The 12,927-nt window shown below is 34.5% G+C and overlaps 1 protein-coding gene across 2 annotated transcripts; it reads left to right on the top strand.

Moving 5' to 3' along the window:
* The first annotated feature begins 135 nt into the window (after positions 1–135).
* LOC306884935 (lysosomal thioesterase PPT2-A-like) lies at positions 136–9,167 on the top strand. Of its 2 annotated transcripts, none has more exons than XM_079441191.1 (8): positions 136–449; positions 1,707–1,860; positions 3,375–3,470; positions 3,584–3,691; positions 6,433–6,516; positions 6,680–6,764; positions 6,857–6,911; positions 7,921–9,167. In XM_079441191.1, exons 1-8 carry the CDS (start codon positions 321–323, stop codon positions 8,062–8,064), a joined length of 855 nt encoding a protein of 284 aa, XP_079297317.1. In that variant the 5' UTR covers positions 136–320; the 3' UTR covers positions 8,065–9,167. The 2 variants fall into 2 exon arrangements, with proteins under 2 accessions (XP_079297317.1, XP_079297318.1); XM_079441192.1 differs by having other exon boundaries at positions 137–449; positions 1,754–1,860; positions 7,921–9,166.
* Positions 9,168–12,927: the final 3,760 nt, after the last annotated feature.

The raw sequence follows: 12,927 nt of genomic DNA, 5'->3' as shown, positions 1-12,927 counted from the left end.
GCTAAATGTTATGACAGTGAGATTTTTAGAGAAAAAAAAGAGGAATATATTTTTTTCCCCCACTAAAATTATGAAGCAAGCCTCTTATTTTCCATAGAAGCTAGACTACGATGATGTCTGGGACGGATATGACGTAGAGAACGCTTGTGTTGATGTACTAACCGGAAGCAACACAACAGATACATATGTAGGCCTAAATATGACAGACGGATCTCACATGCAGCAGCGCCCTATGGGTTACTCATAACGTTATTGTTGTGGTTTTATTGTAACGGTTTTAGAGGATTATGTAAATAAGAGGTGGTGTTACTGTTACTGTAATGATGAAGGGTGTGTGTGTCGCTGTGTGTGTGTTGTGTGTGTGTGTCGCGTATAAACCGGTGATCATTATTCATGGACTCTTCGACAGCCCCGCGGACTTCATCAGCCTTCACCGCTTCATCAACCTGGTAAAGCCTTCATCTGATAATATTATTATGTTTCATCAAGAGTATCACATCTGTACATTTGCTCAGGGTCAATATACAGACAATAACTGCACAATAGAGACTTCTGTACATACACTGAGGATAGAAAATAGTGCAACCCTCGTTGTTATAGTCTACCTAACATTTTGCGCATTTATTTAAGCTTGTTATTAATTAATTATTGTATTTTTGTATTGTTCTTTTTGTGTTTTAGTTTTGCTGTAGTGCTTTGGGTTTAAGAAAAAAAGCGCCTTACAAATAAAATACATTATTATTATTATTATTAATAAAAGAATAATTGGCATATTAAACGTACGATACATGAAACTCCAAGATATGCCAAAGCATATGTGGTTTATCAATGATCAAAATAAATAAATAAAAATACTGTAGGCCTATTTATTATCTTCAATTATTAAAAAAAGGTTAGGTACTGAAATAAAATATTATAATATGGGTCATTCTTCATTTGCGGTGGCAAGTGGTGTCTCTCTACTTTACAACAGTTGAAATAATCTTTAAATATCAATAAATCATAAAATGTTTTTGTATCCTGTAGGGTGAGCTCAATTTGTGTTAATAGTTAATTTAGTTTTTGCTTTAAAGTTTGAGAGATTGCATTTGTAACACAATATGGATGTTCCCGCCGTACCTCAGAGAGATATCATGGAGTGGAATTGCAACAATATAACATTTTTAACACAAATAAAGTATATTGTGAATCTAAATTTTATTTAGCATGTACAATTTTTTTAAACTGTTTTAAAAAATACAAATTTTGTTATATTTAAGAAAAAAGTTGTGTCCCCCAGTTGTGTCATGTGTGTGGTGTTACAGCAATGGATGTCGACTCTTTAAGGAAAGGGGGAAATCTATTTGGACTACTTCCTGTGTGTAAAGGTCACTGCAGGTGCTGGCTGATCTGACGGGTGCATGGGGAGTACATTCATCATGTTCTTAAAGTTAGCTAAACTTCTGACAACTATTGTTGTCTGGTGTTATGTTGATAACTTTAAATTTAAAGCTAAATTTATTTTATTAGAAACAAACAAGCATTTTTACAAATTCTGCCTCTCACCTGCCACCCCAATTGAAGAGTGACCCATATATATGTCATTTATTGCTGTTTTGTTGTTGTAGGGAATAACATGAGGCATGATTCAAACAAATCCACCACACACTGCATGCGCTTGTTGTCTGCTCCTATGTAACTGGTTTGTGTGTTTCATCTGGTGACAGTCTCACCCGGGCACTAACGTGACTGTCCTGGACCTGTTTGACCGCAGCGCCAGCTTGCAGCCGCTCTGGAAGCAGGTGGAGGGCTTTACAGAAGCCATATATCCCATCATGCAGAACGCAGCCGATGGCATCCACCTCATCTGCTACTCGCAGGGTTTGTGGCCCACACACTAGTGTTAAACTGTGTGCTGTATTGTGGATATACGCATGGCTAGAGGCCGCATCATGACATTACGCTGTGGTTTACGGAGCAGTGATAAGAAACAGCTTTGTTTTAGAATCTGTCGCTGTGCTGGGGTTTAAGCAGGAGCTGTATTAAACGCTAGACAGGACCAGGACTAACAGTATATTTATCTTGTAGAGAGGGGTCAAAATGACTATTTTTACCTGAGATTTGGAGGTGAGGGGATAAAAACAATCCTGTAAAGATGGCAGCATCATCATCATTATTATTATAAACAGCGTCGTGTTATTTTTACACAGAGATTGGTAGCACTATTAGTAAAATCTGTTTACTTTAGTAATCTTTGTTGCATTACATGACAATGGTGACAGTTCAAATGGGAAAAAAAAGTTTTCTTTCTGTTTGTTTTGTTTAGTTTTTTCTCCTGAAGTCTGCATGCCTTTAACTCAAGAAGTACTGAAGATATCTTAATGTGCCTTTATATTTGAACAAACTACTCTCTTGGTATCTGATTTGTTATGCTTCATTTGCAGAGATCCAGGGATTTCAGTGTGGCTCCTGTGAATTGTAAATTGTTCAGTTGTACACCTTTTCAGTGGTAAAACACTAAACATGGGTCACTGTGCATACAGATGAGACTCGTCAAAGAGGAATGTCTCAAGAACAAATGCTGATGAATGCCGATCTTCAAAACAACTGCATAGCTGAGTGCCACAAATATACTTTTTCCAAAGTTTGTGCATGTACCTCTAGAAGTATAATCTTTAGTTATGACTTATTAGGGATATAATGCAACAGAGTTTGCTAAAGTCAACAGATTTGACTAACACCTACCAATCTCTATGTAAAAATAACAATTTGGCTGTCATCTTTCTATTGTCATTTTTACCTTCCTGTAATTTGGCTCTGAATCCCAGGGGAAAAGTGTCTTTTTGACCCTCTCTCCAAAACTGGATTACATGGTAAATGTATTGCTTTCATTTATATGCTTTTCTTTGCATTTGTCTGTCTTCAGTATAAATAAATCAGATTAAATAAAAATGCAAATTATACTTCTGTGTATAAATGCTACGTTTTTGCATGAAAGTAATGAGAATTTGTGCTTCATTTTCTGGAAAGTAATATCACAATACAAACATTTGAATGGTCTTAAAACAGTTTGCATTTAGTTTAGTCCTCTAATGCTCCTTGTCCACTTTTGACTTAAAAATGTACATTCAGATGTTTTATTGTATTTCTTTATAATTGGAATGGTAGGAAACTTGGTAACTTTTGTGCTACTTGCTATGTGAATGTGCACAGTTGAAGTCAAAACTTTACATACACCTTTCAGAATGTGCAAAATGTTCATTATTTTACCAAAATAAGAGGGATCATACAAAATGCATGTTATTGTTTATTTCGTACTGACCTGAATAAGATATTTCACATGAAAGATGTCTTTGTGTCACCTCGGTTCGAGGACATGTCTGAATCTGTTTCAGGAGGCCTGGTGTGTCGAGGAATCCTGTCCACTCTTGCAGGCCATAACGTGCACTCTTTCATATCTCTGTCTTCTCCGCAGGCGGGGCAGTATGGAGGTAACACACTTTCTTCAGTCTTGCTGAGAAACGTGTACAAGCTGTCCTGGTTAAACACTGAACTCATTGAGGGTTTCTGGTTTTGCTCACGTTTCCCGTTTGCTCTTTTGTAGACACAGACTATCTGAAGTACCTCTTCCCTCAGTTTGTCAAATCCAACCTGTACCATGTGTGCTATACTGCAGTGGGCCAGAAAATATCGATCTGTAACTACTGGAACGGTGAGTGGATGAATGGATCAGAAAACAGACCGGTACTCAAACCATTAACGGGGCTTGGGGCAAAATCCCACCAAAAAAAGCCTCCCAAATTTGTGATACAGGACAAAACAATGTCCCTGCACAATTAAACGAAATTGATTGGTATTGTCAAGATTAATACTGATGAAAAGCGTCGATTACAGCATTACATTTAATCTGTTCAGATTTTTAACAGTTTTTTGCAGTGTTATTTATTGTTATTTATTATCATTTAGATTAGTTACCCTGCACTCTTGCTAATTTTATCATCATAAATTACAAATTGCAGATACGCTGTTAAGTAAGAGATGTATAGATGCTTCAGGGATGGGGAATGGTCTTTGGTTGCTTTTCTGTAACATATCATGTATTTTCTTTTTTCAAGTCTTGATTTTCCAATGCATAAAAATAAACCATTTCATAAATAGTTTAACTTTTTTTGTGTGTGTGAAGTCTACAAGATTGACTTAGAGGAAATGTACTCTGTTAACCATCGTTAATAATCATTATTACAAAATCAAGGGTAATAACTGACAATAATGATTATGAAGTGGAATCGGATATAGCCAAGCTTCAATAGTCATCAGAAAAAGAGAGACTTTTGCAGAAGAATTGCATATATTGTTCTTACAGTGTTAGGAGGTTCGCTTAAAACATTGTTTGCTGTTACAAGAAAAGATGGTTGATTATTTGTATGAATAAAGTATATAGTATCAATTTGAAGTTTAAGTTGAAACAGCTTTGAAACTATGCAGATTCATAAACATCTTTTGTTGGTCTCGAGCGACGGTTAAAGGAATGATTTAGCCTGAAAAGTGATTTTCTGAAAATTATTTATTTGAATTTTTTGGCTTTGATCCCTGAAGTACCATCATGCCTTACTTGCCAAACTATAATGACTGTGACACATATTTTATTGAATTGTACAGTTTTTAAAGTAAATAGACAACGCTTTTATTCAGAGGTGTGTCTAACTGATTTATTTAAAAATGTATCACCTGAATGTAGTTTAGTATTTTTGTCTAGTGTACACCTGAAATGTCTTTTATGACCTTTTGTTATTTGAATACCTTGTATAATTTATTCAGAGATCGTAATGAAAAGAGCATTGATGCTGGCATGGTGTCAAAAAGTGAATAAATAAATTGATCCCTGAAGTCAAACAGGTTTAGAAAGACGTGAATTACGTAAATAATGATAGTAATGCAAATGCGGCATTCGTTGCTTTCGTAATGCTAGTTGTTTATATGCTGTATGAGATGAAAACAGTGTCCACATATGGAGGATGATCAGATATTTGTTGTCTTTGCTCAGGTGGATTAAGAAACTAGTGGCCAGACAACAAACGAGTGACCGATCCTGAGCGGCACGCATGCTTCAGCAGGGTTAACTACTGTACTGATGTGTAAAATCCAATACTTTACCTTACTTGGATATTAGTTATCTTTACTTAGTTGTTATACTTACTAGGTTTTAAGTTATAGCTACTTTCAAGGCAAATAAAACCGTTTACTTACTGCTCTGAGTGGCACTTAAAATATTCAAGTAGCCACAAAGGAACCAATGACATTAATAAACCAGCGAGAGGCACTAATGTGCTACATAACAACAGAAGAAGAAGAAAAGAAAGAGAGGTTTCACTCATTTCCTCCATGTCTGCAGTTCTCTTTCACTAGTTGCATTCACTTGTTTGCCAAAGTCATCTTGAATGTTGAATTCTCAATACAACTGAAATATTCGAGAGAACATCACATAAGCTAACTTCATAAATTGATGATGATTTTCCTAAAATGTGTTGTTTTTTTTAATCACCATTATAGTGATTAGCTTTCCCTTTGGTTGGGCTTGGAACTTTGTTTATATTATTATTTTTTTCCTATTAATGCAGCAATGCCATATGAAATCAGAGTTATTTCATTTCAAGGGAAGAACAGTAATAAATAGGTTGCTTTTAGAAGGTGACCTATATTCTAATGAAATAATTAGTGTATTTTTTGCGTTTATTAATGATCTTTTACAACTTCAGCTTGAGAAGCGTTTAATGACGTTGATATACTTTAATATTTGTGGTAATATGCTCGAGTCACAGACTTGCACGCCAATCAGAACAATGGTAACAATTCAATTTCATTTATTTTTATTAATTGTAACAATAACCATTTTATTTGCCTTTTTTTGTTGTGCTACTACTGACACAAGACAGCTAATTAAATTGGCAAATAAAAACAACAACAGTAAAACAAAGCAATTGCATAATTTATTGTTGCCGCAATGAGTCAGTGAGTAGTTATACTAAGTCATGAGTAAACCTAAAGTAAAGGATCAAGTACCCCCTACAGTTCTTTTTTAGTCACTAGAACTCGTGTAAGTAAAGTATACTAACTAAGCATTTGTCAGTACAACATACTATTCCTATTTCACTTTACTTCATTTTTTAAGGCAATCGGTTTGCATGCTTTAAGCCCAACTGATTAGATTTGACAGTGAACTGTAAGAATCCCAGGCCGAGAACGGTGGAAATATAACTGTAACCGTTTCTTACTGTTCTTGGAGCCGTTCGGCCCGGCTGCGGAAAAGTGAATAACTGAATAGCAACGCGCTCAAACAGTGTAGCCCTGATCATTCATTGAGTGCTTATATTATTGTTCCAATAATGGTATTATTAAGAAGTCTAGTGTTTCTCTATGGTCTCATGAGACATGCGGTGATGTTTTTATCTTCAGACCCTCATCACAGAGACATGTACATCAACAGCAGCGACTATCTGGCCTTACTGAACAACGAGAGAGCAAATCCCAACTCTACTGGTGAGGGAACCGACCACATCACCTGCGTTTAGCTAAGAAAGCTATTTTCTGTAAGAGGATGGTGATTGTGATTTCTGTGGTTGTGTGTGCCAGAACTGGCGTCCTTTGTTTCAAGGAGGAAGTGTTTATTACTGGTGTGTGATGTAGTATTGTCTTTGCACAGCTTGGAAACAAAACTTCCTGCGCATTAAGAAGCTGGTGCTGATTGGTGGAGCTGACGATGGAGTCATCACTCCGTGGCAGTCAAGGTTGTCAGTTTTGACATCTTCAAATGTAATGGTTATTTTCCGTTATCCGTTGTGAAGAGATTTTTATGATGCCTCATTTTCTTGCTTTTCAGTCAGTTTGGTTTCTACGATGAGAATGAAACAGTCGTTGAGATGAAAAACCAGAAAGTAAGCTTAATTTAATTTCTTTGTAATTCCAGAGTAATGTGTCCTCTGACTCTGACAGTACGATGTGTGTGTGTAATTTTGACAGCACATACATATATGTTTTTAAGGGAGTTTCTTCTGCTCATCAAGGCTGTATTTATTTGATCAAAAATACAGGAAAAAAAGTTATTTTGTGAAATATTATTGTAATTTAAAATAGCAGTTTTGTATTTTAATATTCTTTAAACTGTAATTTATTTCTGTGATGCACAGCTGTATTTCCAGCATCATTACTCCAGTCTTCAGTGTCACATGATCTTCAGAAATCATTCTATGCTGATTTATTATCAATCTTGGAAACTGTTGCGCTGCTTCATATTTTTTTGGGGGGGGACCTGTGATATTTTTTTAGGATTCTCTGATTAATAAGTTAAAAAGAACAGCATTTATTTAAAAAAAAAGAAATTTTGTGTTACAATATACAATGTTATTTCTGATTTCTGAAGGATCATGTCGCACTGAAGACTGGAGTAATGATGCTGAAAATGCTGAAAATATTTTTGATAAAATAAATACAGCCTTGATGAGCAGAAGAGACTACCTTAAAAACATAAAAAATCTTACTGATCCCAAACTTTTGAGTGTGTGTGTGTGTGTGTATTGATATTTATCAGCTGATTTTGGATTATTTTAAAGCCTTCGGCATATCGGAAATAGCATAAAAAGGGCCGATACTGATGGTTTATTAATTAACCGCATGGAGATTAATCGCAAATTAAATACTTGCCAAAACAAAATAAAATCTGTACAGAATATAGTTTGTCAGACAGCATAGTACGGCCTATGCAAATGTGAAACTTTTAATTTTTAAGCCCTGCTTTATGCAATTGACCATATCGGTATCGGAATCGGCCAATTGTTGACAAAACAAATCCTAACGGTGCATCCCTAATATATATCGATGTTAGGTTCTTCTTGTACCCGAGCTTAGGTTTCCAGCTCTTCCTCATGACTCTGGCCTGTTTTCCAGGTGTTTTTGATGGACATCTTTGGGCTGAAGACGCTGTACGCTCGAGGAGATCTGGTTCTGTGTTCGATGGCAGGTGTCACTCATGTCTTCTGGCACTCCAATGAAACCGTTTATAAAACCTGCATTGAGAAATGGCTTACGTAGATACTGACAAACTCCCACAACGACCCACACTTGACTACAGATCTTTCTCTATTTTCTAGACTACAGTCTTGCACATTTGGTTACTGGACACTAATGCATCGCATCAGAACATACATTTCCGTTACTGTGTCCGCTGAATGCCTCTAGACAGAGACACACATTCAGTCAAATATAGGTGTAGAAAGGTGAACACTAAATATAAGGAATAACCATCAGTGCCTGAGGGATACATTTCTCATTTTGCAGAAGGGATTAATAACCACTATTTTTCAATGTGTGTAGATATTGTTCTAACTCCTCTTTTGATTTATGTGGTGTGTTTGATGTTTACTGTGCTGCTGCAGTAACATTTATGCCTTACATACAGTATGTGTTTGGACATGACAAGTGCTACCAGTGCAATGAGAAAGGAGAAAAAGGGATTGTGTGAAAGGAATAGGAAAGGGAATTGCATTTGTTGTATATAACGTTACCTCTCTCTTTACATCCTTCAAGCCTCAGCCCAACATTGCATGTTCGGCCCTAAAGGTACTTAACAGCTCATTCATATGAAATACTTGTGTTATGGTATTTTTACTGTTATTTTATGCTTATAGAAACCTGGTGTTTTACGCTCGAAGGTCATCTTGCTCTAACAAGGTGTTCAATTCACATAGTGTTTACATTTTCAGAACGATTCAGAAAAGGGATAATAGAAGCACAATTTGAAAGATTGCATTTAAAATCTGTTTCCCCTCTCTGAGGTAAACGTACACTATACAGATGAGTACTGTACAAAACATATTTTGCCATATTTATTGTTATCATAGCAGTGTTATGTGTTTTGTTTGATGTTTTAGCTTGCTTTTATCTATTTTTAATGAAATGCTTGTCATTGGGGGTTAACGGATAGTTTACCATAAAGTATAAGTATAGTGTCTGAAGTAGAAAATAGTTTAATACTGAAGTACACTTTTCAGCTAAATGCGGTTTTGTTCAATATTTCAGCATCGTGAAACATCTCCAGATGTAGATTTTGTAAAGAACTTGAGCTGCATACCAGTGTGCTTTACTGTTTTTACTCAAGCCAATTTTGAGAATAAAATATCCGTTTTATGTTGTTAATGCCGTTGTCTAGTGTTAAATGTCGCCCACGCAAACTTTGAAGAAATAGAAAAAGTAAAGAAATGTTTTAGAAGTATGCATAAGTGCAGCTGTCTAAACCAGGGTTCCTGGACTCTTGGCCTGGAGGGCCAATGCGCTGCAGTTTAGCTCTAAGCCTGATCTAATTCACCCACCTGTGATTCTCTAATGATCCTGAAGACACTGGGCTATAGCCGAGCTCTGCAGGGACATAACACATTACTTTTTAATTCAGAAGAAAATATCAGAGTTATTTTTCAAATGCATAACTCCAGTTCCTGTGTTTCTGATGTATGGACTGACAGCTCTGGTGTTGCCATGTTGAGAGAAATCAGGAGTAAGTGCAGAGCGTTGTGTGTGAACATGATCTTACTGTAGTTCTAGACTAAATATCATCATGATCTTACTGTAGCTCTAGACTAAATATCAACATGATCTTACTGTAGTTCTAGACTAAATATCAACATGATCTTTCTGTAGTTCTAGACTAAATATCAACATGATCTTACTGTAGTTCTAGACTAAATATCAACATGATCTTACTGTAGTTCTAGACTAAATATCAACATGATCTTACTGTAGTTCCAGACTAAATATCAACATGATCTTACTGTAGTTCCAGACTAAATATCAACATGATCTTTCTGTAGTTCTAGACTAAATATCTACATGATCTTACTGTAGTTCTAGACTAAATATCTACATGATCTTACTGTAGTTCCAGACTAAATATCAACATGATCTTACTGTAGTTCTAGACTAAATATCAACATGATCTTACTGTAGTTCTAGACTAAATATCAACATGATCTTACTGTAGTTCCAGACTAAATATCAACATGATCTTACTGTAGTTCCAGACTAAATATCAACATGATCTTACTGTAGTTCTAGACTAAATATCAACATGATCTTACTGTAGTTCTAGACTAAATATCTACATGATCTTACTGTAGTTCTACACTAAATATCAACATGATCTTTCTGTAGTTCTAGACTAAATATCTACATGATCTTACTGTAGTTCTAGACTAAATATCAACATGATCTTACTGTAGTTCCAGACTAAATATCAACATGATCTTACTGTAGTTCTAGACTAAATATCAACATGATCTTACTGTAGTTCTAGACTAAATATCAACATGATCTTACTGTAGTTCCAGACTAAATATCAACATGATCTTACTGTAGTTCCAGACTAAATATCAACATGATCTGTCTTACTGTAGTTCTAGACTAAATATCAACATGATATTTAGTCTGGAACTACAGTAAGATCATGTTGATATTTAGTCTGGAACTACAGTAAGATCATGTTGATATTTAGTCTAGAACTACAGTAAGATCATGTTGATATTTAGTCTAAATATCAACATATCAATATGTAAAAATATCATGATCTTACTGTAGTTCTAGACTAAATATCTACATGATCTTACTGTAGTTCCAGACTAAATATCAACATGATCTTACTGTAGTTCTAGACTAAATATCAACATGATCTTACTGTAGTTCTAGACTAAATATCAACATGATCTTACTGTAGTTCCAGACTAAATATCAACATGATCTTACTGTAGTTCCAGACTAAATATCAACATGATCTTACTGTAGTTCTAGACTAAATATCAACATGATCTTACTGTAGTTCTAGACTAAATATCTACATGATCTTACTGTAGTTCTACACTAAATATCAACATGATCTTTCTGTAGTTCTAGACTAAATATCAACAGTCTTACTGTAGTTCCAGACTAAATATCTACATGATCTTACTGTAGTTCTAGACTAAATATCAACATGATCTTACTGTAGTTCCAGACTAAATATCTACATGATCTTACTGTAGTTCTAGACTAAATATCAACATGATCTTACTGTAGTTCTAGACTAAATATCAACATGATCTTACTGTAGTTCCAGACTAAATATCATCATGATCTTACTGTAGTTCTAGACTAAATATCAACATGATCTTACTGTAGTTCTAGACTAAATATCAACATGATCTTACTGTAGTTCCAGACTAAATATCAACATGATCTTACTGTAGTTCCAGACTAAATATCATCATGATCTTACTGTAGTTCCAGACTAAATATCATCATGATCTTACTGTAGTTCTAGACTAAATATCAACATGATCTTACTGTAGTTCTAGACTAAATATCAACATGATCTTACTGTAGTTCCAGACTAAATATCATCATGATCTTACTGTAGTTCTAGACTAAATATCAACATGATCTTACTGTAGTTCTAGACTAAATATCAACATGATCTTACTGTAGTTCTAGACTAAATATCTACATGATCTTACTGTAGTTCTAGACTAAATATCTACATGATCTTACTGTAGTTCCAGACTAAATATCAACATGATCTTACTGTAGTTCCAGACTAAATATCTACATGATCTTACTGTAGTTCTAGACTAAATATCAACATGATCTTACTGTAGTTCTAGACTAAATATCAACATGATCTTACTGTAGTTCCAGACTAAATATCATCATGATCTTACTGTAGTTCTAGACTAAATATCAACATGATCTTACTGTAGTTCTAGACTAAATATCAACATGATCTTACTGTAGTTCTAGACTAAATATCAACATGATCTTACTGTAGTTCCAGACTAAATATCAACATGATCTTACTGTAGTTCTAGACTAAATATCATCATGATCTTACTGTAGTTCCAGACTAAATATCATCATGATCTTACTGTAGTTCTAGACTAAATATCAACATGATCTTACTGTAGTTCTAGACTAAATATCAACATGATCTTACTGTAGTTCTAGACTAAATATCTACATGATCTTACTGTAGTTCTAGACTAAATATCTACATGATCTTACTGTAGTTCTAGACTAAATATCTACATGATCTTACTGTAGTTCTAGACTAAATATCTACATGATCTTACTGTAGTTCTAGACTAAATATCAACATGATCTTACTGTAGTTCTAGACTAAATATCAACATGATCTTACTGTAGTTCTAGATTAAATATCAACATGATCTTTCTGTAGTTCTAGACTAAATATCTACATGATCTTACTGTAGTTCTAGACTAAATATCTACATGATCTTACTGTAGTTCCAGACTAAATATCATCATGATCTTACTGTAGTTCCAGACTAAATATCTACATGATCTTACTGTAGTTCCAGACTAAATATCTACATGAGCTTACTGTAGTTCTAGACTAAATATCTACATGATCTTACTGTAGTTCCAGACTAAATATCATCATGATCTTACTGTAGTTCTAGACTAAATATCTACATGATCTTACTGTAGTTCTAGACTAAATATCTTCATGATCTTACTGTAGTTCTAGACTAAATATCTACATGATCTTTCTGTAGTTCTAGACTAAATATCAACATGATCTTACTGTAGTTCTAGACTAAATATCTACATGATCTTACTGTAGTTCTAGACTAAATATCAACATGATCTTACTGTAGTTCCAGACTAAATATCTACATGATCTTACTGTAGTTCTAGACTAAATATCAACATGATCTTACTGTAGTTCTAGACTAAATATCAACATGATCTTTCTGTAGTTCTAGACTAAATATCATCATGATCTTACTGTAGTTCCAGACTAAATATCATCATGATCTTACTGTAGTTCTAGACTAAATATCAACATGATCTTACTGTAGTTCTAGACTAAATATCTACATGATCTTACTGTAGTTCTAGACTAAATATCAA

This window comes from Barbus barbus (assembly GCF_936440315.1).
Source record: "Barbus barbus genome assembly, chromosome: 19".
In the NCBI taxonomy this organism is placed as follows: Eukaryota; Metazoa; Chordata; class Actinopteri; order Cypriniformes; family Cyprinidae; genus Barbus; species Barbus barbus.
The sequence above is the reverse complement of the archived record's forward strand: the minus strand, read 5'-3'. Positions and strand labels throughout refer to the sequence as shown.